The sequence below is a fragment of the Podarcis raffonei genome, chromosome 1, assembly GCF_027172205.1.
Source record: "Podarcis raffonei isolate rPodRaf1 chromosome 1, rPodRaf1.pri, whole genome shotgun sequence".
Lineage (NCBI taxonomy): Eukaryota > Metazoa > Chordata > Lepidosauria > Squamata > Lacertidae > Podarcis > Podarcis raffonei.
In genome coordinates, this window is record NC_070602.1 from 95,997,089 (window position 1) to 96,017,155 (window position 20,067).

The 20,067-nt window shown below is 39.5% G+C and overlaps 1 protein-coding gene across 6 annotated transcripts in view; it reads right to left on the reverse strand.

Moving 5' to 3' along the window:
- NCKAP5 (NCK associated protein 5) overlaps positions 1-20,067 on the reverse strand; it is a 558,169-nt gene that overhangs the window by 300,373 nt on the left and 237,729 nt on the right. For all 6 annotated transcript variants that reach the window (XM_053405165.1, XM_053405156.1, XM_053405178.1 and 3 more), the window contains one exon: positions 12,564-12,627. In XM_053405165.1, the coding sequence (XP_053261140.1) occupies positions 12,564-12,627 (64 nt within the window). The remainder of the gene's footprint in view (positions 1-12,563; positions 12,628-20,067) is intronic.

Sequence of the window (20,067 nt, forward strand, 5' to 3'; positions counted from 1 at the left end):
GCAAATGCAGCTTCCACAGCATGTGTTTTCTGAATTCCGATGTAGCTGCACTGCTCAGAAAGCAACAGGACTCATAATCCCAAAAGCAATGACTAACTTTGGGTAGATCAGAACACTTAACTGAACACTAGAGGGGATGGGAATTTGTTTTAACACTGAAAATAAATCTTGACCCACTTTTATAGCACAACTTCCTTGAGCTAGCGAGAAATGTGGTTCCACAGAAATCTGCAGTATTTGTTACTGTTATTGTTAGGATAACAAAATTGAATTAGTAAAGAGCTCTCAAGTTCCTCACAAGTAGCACTGATGAGAAACTGCAGGCTGCATTATACAATGATGCATATATTAGTTTGATAATTGAAAAACCACATGCACGTATAGCGATACGGCACGGGTAGGACATTGGGGTCAAACATCTGCGAGTAGCATAAATCTGTGTTTTCAAATTCTTATCAGTCAGCTGAAGGCCTGACCTTGAACACATAAGAAGGCTACAGAAAAAGAAATGAGCAATAGCAGCTGAACAAATGAGGCTTGCTTGCTTGGTTCCAGGTAAATAAGAAACCTGAAAGGTGAATTATGCCTCTGATGTTTTTTGTTAATTTTATTTGTTGTAAATAGGTTCTATTAACATGCTTTTATTGTTCCCTGCGCCTGGAGATCACAGTATGCAGGGCAGATAATAAATATTTTAAATAAACAAGCATTTAATTAAATGATTTTTGTACAATCTCAAAGTAATCCGATCAAGTGGTGCATAATTTGACAGAAGAGGTGACACTGGTTTAACCCACGTAATATTCTGGAAATTAAGATACTTTTTTTGAATGCTATAATATGGAAACTTATACTATGATTACAGCCCCCTTGTATGATTCCTCATGCAACAATATTGCTCTTAAATATTAGTTGAGATTTTTTTCTATCAACTCACATTGAACACCACAATAACTAATGTCTATAAATTTTACTTTCTCCCAACACTTAAAAAAGAGCATTGCTATAAAAACATTAACCCAGCTCTACCCTACCTCCAACACACACCACTGGCCCTGGGCAATGGGGAGGGCTCTGGATTGCTGAGCTTAACCTTTTAAAATTAAAGTAGTCACAATTCAGTATTATTAGTGTCTATGCGCTTCGTATCTATTAGCTACTGAGGTATTGCCCCAGGCAGAATAATCTGTTCCTAGCCATAAAATGGGATTTGTTCCACACTAGAGGGAACTGCTTCTGTGATATTAAATATACCCAGTGGATAGTGTGGAACTCCCTCCAACTTTCCCTTGATCAGCTTCTGCATGGGTTATCTAATGTATAAATGTCAACTTCTACCTCAGGGCTACTTTTTTTTACCTTGTATCCTGTACTTTTGGAAATATTATATGTATTTTACACTGAGGTCTTAACAACCTCATGTTATCCTCTTATACAAATTATGGTGTGTTTGTGTTGTTGTGGTGGTGGTGGTGGTGTGTGTGTGTGTGTGTGTGTGTGCTTGGAGAGAAAGAGATAGAGAGATTTAATGCTTTTCAAAAAGCTGTTGCAAAGAATGTACTGCAATAATGTGAACTTGAGCACCAACTCAAAATTACATTCTGCTGCTTTTTTCAATTCTATTTGCTCCCAGCAAGAAGACTTGAGAGACAGCCCTTGCATCCAACTAAATCTAAAAATAAGGACAGTATATCCCATGTTTTTCCTCCAGTAAATATGAAAGTCAGCATTTTAAAGAAAGTTGGGATTTATAAGTAAGTGCTGTGACCAAATTTTACACATAACTGTAAATTAAAGTGGAATTGATTCAATAGGGTTTAAAGAATGCCACCAATGCTGCAACTTTATAGCATTTTCACTACAGATACTAGTTTTGAACTCATTCTCTTGAAACATGAGCCTAGTATCAGGCTGTAAGAGTGTCTTTCAGCCTGATGCTAGGCTGATATTTTAATACAATATGACATATGCTGCTGTCAAAGTGAAAGAGGAACTAAAAAAAAAAGTTTGTACATTCTGTGTAGTATTCATTCAATATAGAGATAGAGAAAATGCAACAAGCAAATCTAATCATCACTTGTGATAAATATTCTACTTAAACAGAGGTGGTTGTGTGTTGTTGTTTTGTTTTTAGTAATGGAACTATTTAAATGCATACAGCTCCCTCTTCTGGAAGAAAAGGAGAATCAGTTATATTAAGAACTGCCAGAGTTATTGCTTACTGAGCTGAGACTCAATAATGTAATTCACACTATAAACAGGTCAAATTTTCATCATATATTTTATGAATATGTTATGATAAATCTTATGTTCATTAATTTGGGGAAAAAGGGAGAAAAAATCAGAAGGAAACAGAATATTCCGGCCAGTTATAAAGGATCATCTCCTCTCTTTCTGAAGATCATTTTTGGTGACACAGATAACTGTGTATTTTGAAAAATATTGGGGGGAAGGGTTCATCTTGAAACTCAATATAAGTTACATGCTCAAAATGAGGGGGGGAAACCAAGTTAGTATTTGTATTAATTTTAATTTTAAAGAATGTAAAGGAAGATGAAGAAGTGAATTTATTCATAAGATCATTGTGGAATATAAGAGTTGCTGAGCACTGACTCTTGCTAAACAAAGCTATGATCTAGGAAATTAAAAGCTGGTATTGTTTTAAAGCAAGCCTATTAGGAAGAAACTCTTAAGAGGAATAATAGAAACAGAGCCACAATAGGTGCACATTCCATTAAATGTGATAATGCTCTGAGTGCATTTTCATTTTAAAAACACTGTGAAAACCAAGGCATCCATGAAACATGCACACAAGACTAATTCATCAGGTATGTTGATGCTTTTTAATCCTGAAAATGATTTAACAGTTACAGGGGTTGTCAAAGCCAAAACTTTTACTTTGAATTTAGTAAGAATAGTGTTTACTACTATTAAGTAGAGCACTGCTGAGATAAACTCTACATTTCCTGGAAAATAGTGAGAAAATGAAACTCTTTTAAAAACCTGAAAAATACAGAACAATTTTTAAAAGATAGGCCCAAACTAGACATAAGTTGCAGCTCACCTAACATCTCTTTTCAATGCTTAAAAGCAGCAGTGGAGAGCCCAAATCAGCTTTGGATGTGGGGGGAGATCAATCTTTTCCAACAACTATTTCTCTGATTAAAACTTTGCAGGAAAAATGGGAGGAAAAGGTATAATACATTTAATTGCCTTTTCCCCCTCCACTGGGCTAATAGCTACTTTGGAGGCTTAGACTGGGAAACCAACATGGAAGGAAATGGTTAAAATTAACCCCATCCTCATTACTGGTCACCAAAGTAGCATGCATCCAACAGGAGATACATGCACGGATCTCTTGTATCATAGGATGGTTTGGCCCTTAGCTTCTGGGTTTCTTATAATCCTTTTTTATTTTAACCCTTTAAAGATGAAACAATCACACTCTCAAATTAAAGAAGCTAAAGCCCACTTCTGTACACACTTATTCTGAAGCAAGTCCTACAGCAGGCTTCCTCAACCTCTGCCCTCCAGATATTTTGAAACTACAATTCCCATCATCTCTGACCACTGGTCCTGCTAGCTAGGGATCATGGGAGTTGTAGGCCAAAAACATCTGGAGGGCCAAGGCTGAGGAAGCCTGTCCTACAGTGTGGTTTACTGTCACACGTGCCTCACAAATATGCTTCCTAAAGTCTAGAGACGATAGGAAACCCCAAACCAATAAATATCTTCATAAAGCGGTGAAAAATCTAATGTTGAGTTCAATCAATGAGTTATGCTTTGGAGTTTGAAACCATTTGGCAACTAAGAGGGCAGCTTTCAGAAAGCACGTCTGCTGAGGTTCTAGATTACACAGAATCTGAATATGCAGGATGCACATCATCATTATTTAGCCTATAACTTGTTATATCTAAACAGAAGGCTAAAAAATAAATTTTACAAAGGGAAAAAAACAAAAGGAATTGCTTGCAGAACATACAATCTGCACAGTGTGATCTACCACAAAAAAGGGACTGAGATGTCCAGCAGGAGGCAGAAATAGAGTGTTAAACAGAAACAGGCAAGGCAAATCCAAAGGGAAGGGGGGCATGAATGGAAATGAGGTAGAAGATGAAATTGCTTTAAAGAAAAGGTCCAGCGTTCTGTTGTGGCTCCAGCTTTAGTGGTAACATTGCAGCAAATCTAAATATGTGGCACAGTACTTTTTAAAGAACCCTAGCAGGGCACTTCCAAGTTAACGCAATATGGGTTAGAAGTTGGCCTAATAGAGTCAGGGTCTGAAAGGATGATTTATGATACAGAGTTTAAACAGAAGTCATTCAGCAACAGGTTTTTATTTCCTGGCACCACACTGCAAAATTTCTAGCAGCTAACTTCCAAAAGACGACAGGGTGGCATTTAAGGTCATTTCGAAGATTAGGAAATGGAAATGAGTTTCATTTTGTCGAAGAGTTAATATAATTTAATGTTCATTGTTAAATTAAATTCAAACTAGATTTCATAACATGAACATTTTCAGAAGTGTCAGAATAGTGCTCTTTTGCTAACAACCTTATAAAAAAACCTATGAGCTTTCTTGTTGCAGAGATTAGATACATATGTAAGCAATTCAGCTTCACAAAACAGTGGAAGTTCTGCTGACATTTCTTGAAGACAGGAGCAAGGAGCCTGTGGCCCTCTAGATGATGCCGGAGTACAACTCTCCATCATCTCTGACCACTGGGCCAGGCTAGTGGGTGCTGGTGGGAATTGGACTCCAATAGCATGTGGAGGGTAGCAAGATACCCCCATCTCTGCTCTAAGCAATTGAAGCTAGGCATAAACCACCCAGATTTTCCTAACCTGCTTCATCAGGAGAAGCCCTACACAAGGATTTCCACTTGCACAATAGGGTCTTCCCCCCCATCTTCTGCTCCACACCCCAGAAATAAAGTGCAAGTAGATAAATAGGTACCGCTCCGGTGGGAAGGTAAACAGTGTTTCCGTGCGCTGCTCTGGTTCACCAGAAGCGGCTTAGTCATGCTGGCCACATGACCCGGAAGCTGTACGCTGGCTCCCTCGGCCAGTAAAGCAAGATAAGTGCCGCAACCCCAGAGTTGTCCATGACTGGACCTAACGGTCAGGGGTCCCTTTACCTTTACCCAACCCACAAAACAGCATGTGGGGGAGAAGGCATATTGTTACACTTGGCAACCTGAAACATTTGTGCAGATGGAATGGTTGGAAGTGGGTAGCACTAAATTGCACCCAGTGATCTATGGAAGGCCGAATGACTGACTGACTGACTCTCTCTCTCTCTCTCTCACACACACACACACACACACACACATACACACAACACGTCTGTTGGCCTCACCTACGCTTCTCCTTTTGGGATGGGATTTGATTTCAAAAATGAATCTGCAATTAACCTTAGCAAAACAGGGTTATACATACATTCACACCTATGCAAGCAGAAAATAACGGAGAACAATCCTGGGGGAAATGTTAGAAGAAATGCCAGACATTTACAAGAATATGCTATTCTTTATTAAAGCTACAGCTACTGGAAACCAATTCAAAAACAATGAATGTTGAAAATTCTCTTTTTAAAAAATTGGATAATTTAGTCTTTTGTATCTCATCTGTTAACACTTCATTTACTACTAAACAACATCAATTTCCAAATGACCTTAATACTTTTGCATCAACAGACTTCCTAGTTGCCCCAGGCAATTGCACAGATTTATCTCCTCTGTGATAGAAAAGCGCTTCCAAGCTGGAGGAGGTACATTGCGCTTCCATGTGTAAGACAGCTATTTCAAAAGCAGGCATGTAACTCCCAACTCCCCCAGTAAAGACCCAGCACGCTGCCGAGAGAACGCACTGGACCTCTCACACAGCCAACTGTGCAGAGTTCAGATGCACTCCCTGCCAGCTGATTAATGGAGCAGCATTAATGTCAGAAGAGGTTGAAGTCGCATAGCATAGTGGGGGGGGGGGGAGAGTTACAATAGCAAAGAGAAATACACAGACATTAAGGGAGAAGGTTAAACGATAAAAGCAGGAACCTCTATAGCAATGGTAAGTACTTTGCCCTTACTGTGGTGCTCTGGAATATTGAAAACACTCTGTGTTTAAAAAACAATACAAAACTCTCAACACATGAGCCCTCTTTTGCGACTGAGCTTTAGTCATACATACCTTAGAGGCCTCTTCATAGCAACCTGCCTTATAATAAATCGGACCAATGTTCCATCCAGGTCTGTTCTGTCTACACTGGCTGGCAGCAGCTCTCAGAAAGGGGTCTCTCTCACACTCTCAGAAGATGCCAGGGATTGCATCTGAGACCTTCTGCATGCAAAGCAGTTGCTCTGCCACTGACCTATGGCCCTTTCTCCACTATGGTTCAATAGAATCAACATGATCAGTGAAGGATGGGTGATTGCAAGATATATTCATAACCACTGTCAATCACAAAGAAGCCATTGACTTATTGCTCGTAGTAGGAGGTATGTTTCCAGAAAGAATGCAAACTCATTGGGTATAAGGTTTTGTACATATATGTCATAAAAGGGTAGTGCTATTAGTGCTGTAGCAGACAAAATGTTGGACTTGAACTGGGCTCAATTGCCTGCTCAACCACCAAGTAAATAAATATTACAGTTTCCCGGCATTACAAGAAAGCTGATATGAATCGATGTAAAACATCTCTTTACAATATGCAGCACATCTTAAATAATATTTTATGTTGTTATTACGAAACTGCTTTGAATTGTATTATAGTACAGTCAAACCTTAGTTCTCGAACTTAATCCATTCCGGAAGTCTGTTCGACTCCCGAAACCATTTGAAAACCAAGGCGTGGCTTCCGACTGCACTCAAGGAGAGCTTCCTGCACCGGGTTTTCAGCGTTCAGGAGCTTCCTGCAGCCAATCCGGAGCCGTGCCGGCATCATGGAAGTCAGTCACGATGGTTTAGCGCGGGGACTGACTGAGCAGGCGGCAGGATCCGCAAGGTTCGTGGGCTGGATTAAAAAGCCGACCCCTGCTCTAGCTCTTACACTTCTACGGTTTCCCCAGTTTAATATTCCACCATTAATCCTATACAATTTTCACAGAGTCCCATTGAACTCTTGATTTTTAGTTCTTTATGAGCCACCTTTCACAATTTCTCTAATCTTTTACCCAGTTAAGCATTTTTCAGTCATTCTGTGTGTAGACTGAACACACACGGGGTGGGGACAAAACTGCATCAGCAAGCGTTCCCCCCCAAAATGTGTGTACAGTTGACTCCCTTGAACAGTGTGGGCTGCAACATAGGTGTGCTTCAGTGGGAAATTCCTCAAATTAGGGGCCATCCAGAGTGACTTTTCAGTATATGCAAAGGAAAGGGAGGCACTGAACAAGTTAGCAGTCTTCTGCTGACCCTAGAACTAACCCCTTTCAATGTACTGTATCATTCATAGCTCATTTCAAATATTTTTAGATGGAAAATTCACTAAAGAAAATTACTATTCTCCCCCTTCCACCAAACCAGGCAATGCAGAATTCTCCAATTAAGGTGACACTTAAATAATGGCTCTATGTGAATGCATTTTTTTTTTAATGTAATGCATCCTTTTAATAAGCACAGTGTAATGAAACTGGCTGGCATAGGACCCAAAAATAGATACGCATTAACTGGAGCATATCCAAAAGCATATGAATTGCGCCATTCGATATATCAGAAAGTCAGAACGTAACAGTTATGTTTTCAAAAGGGCACCTTATTAAACAAAAACTCCCAGGAAAAATCATTTCCCCCCATCATTTTTTTTATTGAAAGTTTAATTTTGCTAGATAAACAATCAGGTTTGGCTTTTCATAATCTAGACTTTTCATTATATCTCTCAATAACTCAATTCTCAAGAACTCAAGGAAGCAGCATCTCAAATGGCACAGCACAATTTATTTAGGGTTCTTTGTATGCTCAACCTTTTTCTTTCCCCTTTTTTTAATATAGTGGGCTATATTTTTTGCCAGAAATTATGGTACAGCAGTGATAGGGATGATCACATTGAAACTCATTAATATAACTTGTTTTCCTATTATTAGCACCATCTGAGCCTGTTGAAAGTCTTAACCAGGGCTTTAATTTTTCCCAGGAGGGCTTTAAATTAATTAGAGGTTTACATGCTAACAAAGAATCTGATACATTCATAAATCAATCTAACGCTGAAGGATTACGAAAAGGGAGGGGACCAATTCAGCTGGGATCTCATATTCAGTTAACATGGTGTGTTTCTACAAAAGGGTGCAGGTGTGAATTAGATGGATACAGAGAAGAAGCCACGATAATCACTTTGTATCACTTAAACCCACAGTGGGGAACACAGCAAATAAGGGCTTCTGGCCCACCCTTAGTGACATCTACGCCAACATGAAAGGGAATATCACACAACTGATTCCATTTTAACCTTCATAAATAAATAGCTTGAATGCCATAATTTATGCTACAGGCCATGGGACAAAGAAAATGCAATAAGAGCTAATGTTGTTAGGAGGAGACATAGGATTTTGAAATATGCAAAGAATAGGAGTATGAGCCATAAATAGTAGATGAAATAATACTGAAAATCTGATTTGTGCTAAAATATAAATCATTACAAACACATGTGACTTGGGACCTACTGGTGACGGGCAGGTAATAATAATAATAATAATAATAATAATAATAATAATAATAATTGTGGCTGCTTATATTCTTCAGTTATATTAGGTATTTTGTTTCAATGAAGACACTATTGTTTTTCTACCATAGGAAACAATGCGTGTCAAGTTATAGCACTAGCTACAAAACAACAGATAATGTGCATGTAATTGTCTGCTGAATTGTGGCCACATGCAAATTTAAGGGCATGTCCACAATGCAGCCAAAGTAGCTTAACAACCATTCCCTCTTCCCAGAGATCCTGGGACACTGTATTTCTGTAAGTGATAGCGCTAAAGATTTCTCAGCATCTAACCCAGTGTTTCCCAAACTTGGATCTCCAGCTGTTTTTGGACTACAACTCCCATCATGCCTAGCTAGCAAGACCAGTGGTCAGGGATAATGGAAATTGTAGTCCAAAAGCAGCTGGAGATCCAAGTTTGGGAAACATTGATCTAACCCAACTATAACCCAACTACAATCCACAGAGGTCTGTAGGGGAAAGCCATGACAGTTAAAGGTAGTGCTGGTCCCTGCCCCAGCACAAGTTCTATAGCTAGTCCCAACCTGCAATGGCAGCAGTATTTGCAACCTCAAGATGCCAATCTTCGTCAAGATGCCCACTAGGCATGGCAAACTGAGAAGGACAACCTTCCAAACTCCACCTTTCGCCAACTTAGGCACAAATAATTATCTTATGCCTACCTTCCAGTCCCCCATCTTACTCATTTCTGTTTCCTTCCTCCTTCTCTTGTATCGGGGGCTGTCAAACCATGCCAGTTCCTGACAGAGCCAAGTGGACTATGACATTTCAAAATGAATCTGAGTCACATTCAAATACAGGGAAACTTGAACAGCCTTTCCCCTCTGACAAGAAATGTGTTCTGTAAATGCAACTGTTATACAGGTGCCACTTATTTGTTCTGAGTATGAGCATGTACTGTTTTTGACAGGTATGTGAAACCACCTTTGTGCTGCAAATGCTACTGTTATACTGGTCCACTAATTTCTGCTGCAGTGACTCCAGTGTACTACCTGGGATAGTGTCACAACCTTTTCTTTCTTACAAATGCTACAGATGAAATGTTCAGCTGGTTATAGTCAGAAGGGAGATTAACACCGAACTTTGTACAAATGGAATAAAATCCCACACGGCATGTTCTTAACACTATTCATGTTGAGAAAGCAACAGTATAAACTAGAAACTGTTTTCTATGCAGGCATGAAAATCTTGGGACAAATGGAAAGTGCAAGACGCAGCGGTCAAAAAGTTCTCATGCTACACATTCTTGCTTCAGATCTACAGGTGTTGCAGAGATACAGGTGGCAAATATTAAAAAGCCAACAATAAATTCACTATTACAAGTCACAATTGAAAAGGGCCCTTTTCACTTCATCTGTTTACAAATTGTGTTGATCAGGGAAAGTTCCAATGAAAGTTTCCATTTTCTATTTAAACAAATACATATGTGATATTAAAGAACCCTCCTTGATAGAATGATTACGGAAGTCTACCAAAATGGATTCAAGAACCATCCAGTGTATCATAGACCAGATATACATTATTGGATCATTAGATTAGATACACCTTATCATTTGATTAGATCATCCTTACATTCTGCCATTGTCTACATTCAGACACAGCTTTAGGAGACTCTTAGCCCAGAGGTTGCATGGGTTCCTTTTTAACCAGAGTCTTGTTATCTGTAGAAAATGACAATCATGTAAATGGATTTATTGATGCTGACCTATAAGCAAGGGACCAATGCTTCAGATCACGGTGCCTGCTCATTGCTGCTTTTCATCCTCAGTGAGTTCAGACCTACCACTGAGCACCAGGAGCAGCAGGCTGCAGCTACTCTTGCCTGAGGGCTAAGAGTCAACATCGTCAGAGGGCCTAGCACTGATATTTGCCACAGCCAGGCCACACAAGTGGTTAAACTGCGAAAGACGCTGGTCGCAATTAGCATCCTGCTGCTGCAGCTGCAGCTTCTGTTCAAGCAGTCACTACTAACACTCAGTTCAGCAGCCTAAGGCATGCTCCAGCCAATCCATGGTGTGATGAAACTCAGGAAACTGACAAATCCTTACAACAGCACCTGCCCAAACAGGTATTAGGGTGCAATGCCGAAGGTAAGTTCTTCCGCAAGCTGCACTTAAAAACAGTATGGCTTCAACCCATGCTGCACTAGATGAGAGTTGGGTGCTTTTTAGTGGTTTTCAGCTCTTTCTGTGTGTGGCAGGATTTACTCATGGATTGTTTTTTTCCTTTCTTGCGTTGCCTACTTGTGGCTGTTTCGGATTTTAATGTTAGATTTTACTATATTTATTCCATTTTAATTTGTATACCAGCTAGAAAATTTGTGAAGTGACAATGCGTCTTTTCACACTGTGAACTGAAGTACTTTTTCTTCTGCCCACTTGGGAGTTCCTTAAAGAGAGTTTTGCATTTTACTAGTGGGGAAGGTAGCATTTGTGTACCCCTGGCATAAAGATGAATGACACCTCTGGCCAACCAACACTTGGAGCTCCCATATCTGACCTTAGATTCTTATTGGTTAAGTGATTTTATTTATTCATTTGAACATATTTTTATTAAAGATTTCTTGGTTTACAAAAGTATGTGCAATGTCTTTTTTTTCAAGTTACGTATTTTGAGAAACTGTGTGTTAATAATTGCATTCAAAACCGAATTGACAAATGAAGGGCAAACACAAGATAGTGAAGTATGAAATACCAATAAATGAGAACTCAACTTCAACAAACATGCAATTAGTGTTTAGGATGGAACTTACAGATGCGAACGTGTGTGTGTGTGTGCTTCCAGATCACTGCAAGGAAAATAAGTCCCACTTCAAATATAATTTATTTTACAGTGAATCAGAAGTAGGTCACTCATATTTCTGCAGTTTGCTTAAATGCAGTAATATATGAACTGGTGCTAGTGCCTGACCATCAAGTGTATTGCAGCTCCTGTAAAGGGAAAGGCAAAGTGTAGCAGACATGAAGAGCCTATCTCTTGAGAAGACCAATAAGCAATAAAGTTGATGCTTTAACTGCAGTCAAGGACAGTCACCTCACCTGACCTACCACTGTAAAGAGGCAGCCTTCCTTGACTGTGGACTGGCTGATCTCTGTAGTACTGCCTTTGTTAAGAGCTTGGATGGCCATCATAACTAGAGACTGCCAGTTCAAGACCTTGTGTTTGTGTTTTATAATGCATGCTTGTATATGGGTATGAGAAATGACAGAGAGGGATGGAGCCTTTTGTTTTTAATCCTTGGGTTTCACTTAGCCAACACAGGAACATTATCTTCATCTGGGGGGGAGGAGACCAATGCAACCAGGCTACATTCAGAAAGGTATTGTATAGAAAGAAAAAGCGCAAGAAGGCTCACTAAAACTGTGGTCACAGTTATAAACCAAGCTACTGCCAAGTTCTAGCTTCACACTGTAACAGCAGGAAAATGATTTCCATGGAGTATGGAAAAGGTGAATGGAAAGAAAGACTTAAGAATGAGCATGATCAATCTTTCACATGTTTCCATGGTTTTCTTTGTCCATTCTCCATAGCTAGCACTGGGTGATTAATTACTAATGAAGTGTATCTGATTTCAATCTTAAAATTGCCTATTTATGCACCTAATGAGCATGATTTTTCATATGGTCATCAGCAGTCAAAGCAAGCCACTATGATGGCCGATAATGTTTTCCTGGGATTCTCTACCACTTCCTGCTATCAAAAGAAGTGATCTCTTTCTAAGCGGTGTTATGATTTCATCATCTGTAAAATCGTACGTTTACATTTTGATTGTAATCACAGACAAAGCCAGTGTGTGTGAAGCCTGAATGGGAACAGGACAAATCACAAATGCAAAGCCAAAACTTACCATTGTTCTGTCACTCTTACTTCGCGCAACTTCCTGCTGTAGACGAGCCACAGACAGCTTCTCCCTGTGGAAAGAAGAAAAGCATAAAAAGGAGCTCGTTTTTCACCAGCTGGGAAAATGTATCATTTGTATGTCACCATAGCATTCCTGCTCATCAATGCGGCAACCCCCCTTGGCAGAAACTGATTTATCTGCCATATTTTATAACATATATTTTAAAGCACTTGTATGCTTTTGTTGTATTTCTTGACAGCGAAATTGATACATATAAGCACCTACTATTTCCCAGGGTGTGGGAACCCAAAAGTGGTTTGCGATCATAACTGTATGTGAAAACTCCACTTTTGGTATACAGTATTGTTTAATAAATGGTCTATGGCTCTGCGTATGACTTTTATTCTCCTCTGTGATAACACACTTACTTCCCTAACATCTGCAACCAAAGTAAAGTAGACTTAAAAGCAAACTGAAAGGTATTTTTTAAAGACCAAAAACATGAACTTTTTCAATATAAAAAATATGAATTTTAGAAGAAATGATAACCCATCTCTTTTAAAAAGAAACTCCATCTCTATATAATGCATCATTGGGGAACAGCAGGAGTTGTACTGTTCCTAAACCATGTACACAAGCCTGAAAATACATAGAAAGTGTACAGATGGCTGAGTTAATGTGGGCCTGTCTTTCCATGTTCCCTCAGCCATCCCTATACCCATTTTGCATGTCCATAAAAGTTTGTACACATAAGTCCATACAAAAAACATGGCAAATGACCACATGTAGGGATTGTACAATCAAGTGGATACATGTGGGACTAGCTGCCATGTTCCTACTCCCTCCCTACATGTGTTCTTCCCTAACAGTCACAGGTTTCACAGGCAAAGATAGCTCCACAGAAGTTCAAGATTTGTTGTTGTTTAGTCGGTTAGTCATGTCCGACTCTTCATGACCCCATGGACCAGAGCACGCCAAGCACTCCTGTCTCCCACTGCCTCCCGCAGTTTGGTCGAACTCATGCTGGTAGCTTCGAGAACACTGTCCAACCATCTCGTCCTCTGTCGTCCCCTTCTCCTTATGCCCTCCATCTTTCCCAACATCAGGGTCTTTTCCAGCGAGTCTTCTCTTTTCATGAGGTGGCCAAAGTATTGGAGCCTCAGCTTCACGATCTGTCCTTCCAGGGCGCACTCAGGGCTGATTTCCTTAAGAATGGATAGGTCTGATCTTCTTGCAGTCCATGGGACTCTCAAGAGTCTCCTCCACCTGCTAAACTCCCAAGACCATTCTCACTTTGCCCAGAGTACTCAAGAAGCTCTGAGAGAAGTATCACTTTGTTCAGCTTGCTTCCAGTCAACGGTACCTCTAAGTGTATCTTGCCCAAATACCAACATAATTTTTTGGAATCAACACTGCCAATAACAACTGCTATACTTAAAAAGCACACGATACAACTAATGCACACCATAATGACTTCCTTGACAGTTCTACAAGAAAGTTCTTTGAAAGTGTCAACAATGCTGACAGCAACTCCTTTATAGACACATTCACTGCCAATGAACCCCACTGCGTAGGACTGGATAAAGTAGGAGTGAGAAGACAGAGCCAGCAATGCTCTTTTGTGAACCAATCTGTTGGGAAGAGCTGTGGGTAAAAAAAAGCCCGCAGAGAGAGGAATAAAAAAGCCTGCTCTATAGAGATTTATGAGGATCCACAGGATACATTGCAACTGATAGTCATTGTGTTTGAAAAGTTATGTCTTCAGACAGCAAACTAGTCTCCTTGTCTTCCCCATAATAGGCAGGAACCAAGTTAATAAATTAGCTTCTTACATATTTATTGCCCATTTTCTCTATGTCTGCAGAGCAATTGGAACGTCTATTTTTTAAAAAAAGTAATGCAAATTAAAAACTCTTCATTCTATTCTTTTCTGTGTCCTTAATATGTTATTTTGACTGATAATTTACCCACCCTTGCAAACTGCTTAATTCTTATATACAGTTTCCCCTTCATTTTCAAGCCATATTTTGTGTATGTGAACACTTCATAAAGAAACTGTGTACACATACCTAGGCTCTCAGTTTGTATGAATACCTTTTGTAAAGTTGTTGTTCTTGTTGTTACGAATTTGCTAAGGATCCATCTAAAATAATGCCCTCAAATTCTACAGAGTTTTCATGGAAAAGAAAAATTACAAGTCAAGTTACCGGTAAAAGCATTTTTATTTTATTTTTGCTTTTCAAGGGTGGGGGAGTCAACAAAACATGGTTCTCCATTTCCATTTCCAGACTTTCAGTATCTCAAAATTGTAGCTAGTATAAATACTGAATGTCACTTACAATAACCATTGTTTTGATTGTCAAGTTTTGAATAAAGTTTCTGTTCTTGCTATTAACCGAACAAGGTACATGGTAAAAGAAACTTCTGTGGCTGTGGGGTTTTCATAAAGTAGATTTATAAATCATGCTCTAAACTTTTTTTAAGACCTTGATGCTATTTCATTAAAAAGGGCAATCTATAAACTGCAAGTTCAGCACCTCACAGTGTATTAGCAACCACCAGCTTCATTTACTGTTTGTTTTTTAATGATGCCCTGCATAAAATGCTAACCCAAGCAAATTACAAAGCAGTTGATCATGTTTCGGGGAGCTAGCCTGCAATCCTATACACTCTTACCTGAAAGTATGTCCAGTTGAACTGGAGGGGGCTTACTTTTGAGCAGTCAGCTATAGACTGTACAGCTAGTTCTAGCCAATGGTCAAATTGTGCTTCTGTACTGGTTTGCTCCTTTAGTCATTTTTAGGCTGTAGTGGAACAACTCTCACACATGTGAATAATCTTGGACTAAGAAACTAATGCCAAAGGAATTATTCCTTGAGCTCTTTATTCAGAAAAAAATATCTGGGGCAGGGAGGAGGACTGTGGAAGCAACATTAGATTATAGCTGGTAGAAACAATGCAGGCCACCACACAGTTCCTTTCCTTTATCTCAGCTGTCTGTAAATAAAAGCCTCAGCTTTATTCATTCCATGAGGAAAGTGAAAGCACTGATTGACTGCCCCTATTCAATTCTACATAGGAAAGGAAAGGCAGCTAAATGTCTCCAGAGTCTTTGAGAATCCCGAAACCTCATTTGAACTTCACTAATAACATTTCACTTTCTGACACAATGCTGTTGATTTTTTTAATCCTCAGTTTTATCCAGCACTCTCAATTTGCATCAAAAGTTTGAATGTTAGGCCACAAAAGCTAATTTTTTATTTTATTTTGAATAACACCTGCAAACATTTAGTATAGAAACTAAATCAAGCAGCACTCTTTAAGCTGATTTTATACACAAAATAAGTCAACTTAAGTCAATTGAAACTAAAAATGTTTCAGAGTACTACACTTATGATTCAATTTAACTGCTTCTGGGTCAACCAAATTCAGTCCAATATCCCCATGGTGAAATACTGACCCCAGTATTTTGATTTGTCCCATATGATATTATTGTCCATCTCTCATCCTAAAACATACCTTAAAGAATAGTGAAAACTTAATGTAAAAGACAACCATACTGTTTTGTCAACTGTGATTCTGGATAATTCATTAGCTAAAGTTCTATATCACACTGTAAGGTTCATAAACAGAGTTTAAAGCGTCTATAGAAATCAACAGTGCTAGACTTGGGACTTCACAAATTATATAAAAACAAAATATTATTTAAAATTTATTTGTGTCTCCTCCCACCCTATATATTTGCCTGGGCAATAAAACACCCATGTATGCCTCTGTAGCACAAGGAAAACAGTAATAGAAGACAGGCTAAACAGGGCAGGAAAGGCCAACAGACACACACCCTTTTCTGAAGTGGAGCATCATGCTATTTGAGACCACATCATGGTGAATAGGAAGAGGGACAAGGAAAAAACAGAACTGAATCATAAAGATCTTCTCCATGGATGCATGTTACAAGCCCAGAGTCCAGCAGTGGTTACAACATGGAGTCAGAGGCTGCAGACTTTCTAGCTAAGGAGACAGATCAGATGCTCTGAACCTGATGTTGAAGGATCAGGAAACAACTGAGTCCAAGGCTGAGGAATATGAGCCCCGAGAAGAACTTCCTGTATCAGCAGGGCAAGAATTTGGATCTTTACAGGTACCTTCACCTGAGGAACCAAATACCTCCCCCAGTACCTCTACAGTCCAGCAATGTAGGGAATGCACCAGGTTAGGGAACAGAGTGCCCCTCTTCAGTTAGAGGAATGGGCTTTAAGAACCTAGAGTTAGTGACAAGCGGGTGGAACCCAAGAGAGGTAGTCTAAGAGCAGGAGCTTAAAAAGGCTCAGTCTGCTCTCAACCTTTGCTGGAGCAAGTGGCTAACTTGGAACTATCCATGGTCCTGACCAACCCATGCTTTCTTCTGTGTGTGATCTGGCATTGGATCAGAACACTGCCATGCAAGTCTCATAATACCAGGCAGCAAGTCACATTTTGCTTACCCAGTGCAGCCATGCTAAGGCTCCACAGTGATTTCTCAGGTCAACTTATCATTCTGCTGCTTGTTGTGCACGCTACAAAATCTCTTCTCCTTTGGGAAAGTGAGGAAATAAGAATGGGTAGGGTGCAAGGCCTATTTTGAGGAAGATACAGATTGAATGGAGCTGCACCAAACTCAAAATGGGACCAGTCAGTTTGAGTAGAGGGAACTGGTACTCAAATCTTAACCTCTCTTTTATCAGTGTCAAGTCCAAGTTTTGCTGGACCTCTGAAACGACACACTCCACAAACACCAACTTAATCTACCTCCTCAATGCAGCAAGTCTAGGGGTCTCTTGTCAGTGACCTCTTGTCATTTGCCCCAGCAAATGGCAAATCCTTGGCACCAGTCCTGTTCCAGGTATCATCTTAGCTCCAATATATACCAATAGCATACTTCGTGGAATTAGTAGCAATTCCTATCCTGTCCCCACACGTACACACTAAAATTCTACTACACTATTCCAACATATTCATGACTTTTACACGAAATACAAAGCTAAACAGCTGTGCTTTGAAACAATCTTTGTAGAAGCGAAGAAATTAACGAATAAGCAATTGTGGGTGCTAATAAAGAAAATACCTTTTGTGACACAGAGTGAATTTCCAGATTGTGTGTGTGTGTGTGTGTGTGTGTGTGTGTATCTCAGATGTTGTATTAAAATGAATACACTACATGTAGCAAGCTCTATTCTGCTGCAAAAGTAAAATGGGGTACTGGGGTAAGGATCCTGAAAGTAGATAATCTTTTCTGAGCAAAAATTCAAACTATAAAAGGGTCAGACCAGATACATGCACTCTTTTATGCAAGCATACAAATGTATAATAATAGTTCAGGCAAATTGTTCAAGGCTAAAAGAAAAAGGACTTCCATTTTTACCTGTCAAAACCAAGGTTCTGCTTCCGAGAATTGTCTTGCTTTTAGTGTATCTCCATTAGCACACTAATAAGCTCACATTAATAGATTATGCCATTTGCAAAATCATGAACAGTTATACCTATTGGGCATCGTTCATCTCCATAATGCTGGCAGGTATGTTAAAGAACCCTAAAAGCAGGGCTGGTTTTTAATCCTGCCTTCTAATGACTCCTCTCATTATAAAAACTCAACTCATCTAATTAGGAAACAAAACTTGTTAAGGCCAGTTAGCCACATGGTTCAGGAGCTGAGCATCAGATAAAAAGGTGTCATCTGCCAGTGCAAGGTTCTGCTCCAGAGTAAGTCCCTCAAAAATGACTGCACAAGACATAAGGGAATGCAAAGGGATAAATGGAACATAATAAGGAAAATATGTAAAATAAATCTGATGGAATTGACAGCAAGTTATTGACACTATGACCTACACATTCCAAAAATAGATTGCAGGGCTACCTTCAATAAGTCAATTGCACAGTAAAACTATGTCCTGTTCTGCAGGGCTTGATCCTTATAATCCATACCATTGCTTACAACAGGGACGTCAAACATAATGTGTGGGGGATTTATCAGGCCCTTTAGGTCTTCGCAATGAGGCCTACAGTTCTACTTTACATACAAAAAAACCTTAAACCATATACCAAGTCAGGCCTCCAATGACATTAGATTCTCCCTCTCAATGTAATTTATCCCCAGTTAGTTGAATGCAGGAGTCAAGGAATGTGAGGAGCAAATAAGAGTGAATTGAAGGGCAACAAGCTGTGATTAACTATGACTTGTTGAAACAAGGCAACTTCAACCATGGGCTATTGAAGCAAAATTATGACTAACGACATTTTGTTGGGTTCAGATAAGAAACAGAAATCAAATCTCCCAGCCTCTTCCTCACAGCCACAATGAAGGAATGGGGGTAGTTGAGAAGGATTTGAGAAACTCACAGACTCCTTCCTAACAAAGTACCTTGGCTCATTGAGATGTCTAAATCAACTCAGTGATAATAGTACTTGGAATGTATGTGTTGAAAAATAAAAATAAAGTCTTCAACAAAAGAAAAGTGTGTTAGCATCATTTAATAATTCAGGCTCCTGTGACAATATTAATATATAAATGTACTGTACAATAATGGATACCTGGCTTTTCAATGCATTTTACATAGCTCTGGGAAAGTATACCCTGTGAGCAGGATAGCTCAGTTGGCTAGAGTGTGGTGCTGACAACAGCAACAGTTCGATCCCCGTAAGAGCTAGCTGCATATTCCTGTGTGGCAGGGGGCTGGACTAGATGATCCTCAAGGTCCTTTCCAACTCTACAGTTCTATGAAAAACCAATTGAGAAATCTCAGCGGCCGGTTCTTGCTTTTATTCAGATACATTAGACCAGGGGTGGGTCTGACAGGTTCTCTACCCTTGCACTGCTCAATAGTGCCTTAGGATGCAATCCTAACCCTCATGCAATCCTAACCCCCACAGACATGGGAGTAAGCCTCATTAAATTCAGCAGGAATCATGAGCAGTCATGATTCAGTTTGCACTGTAAGTCTCAAAACTACCTGTAACTTTGTTTCATGGTGCAAAGGAACATTGCACAATATTTTTTATACAATCAAAGCATCTCTCAATGCATCCTCTCACTTAACATTTTGTGCTCTGTAACATCAGCTGTGAAGTCTTGCACATTTAAATAGGACGACAAAGAAGCAACAACTGAGAAAGTTTTGGCACCCTCCTGGGCTAACAACAAATGAGGTCGTGTACACAACTTGTCTAGCTACAAAACACCCATGTGCTATGCCACTATTTTTAGAAGTCAGGTAAGGAAATGCCCTTCATTGTCTGGGTAAGTTGTGTTTTGCAAAGTAAAATGTGGCCTAAATTAACGTAGGGCAGACTTTAATGTTACACAATGTAAAATAAAATGAAATAATAAACGATGACAGCTGTTCAAGTGCACACACTCTCTCTCTTTATTAATCCCCACTAATATGAAGCTCTCTTTAACCACTGAAAGTATCTAGGACCTAGTTTTCTCCACATCATTTGACAGGCAGCACATCCAAAACCAGGAAGTCAGTGC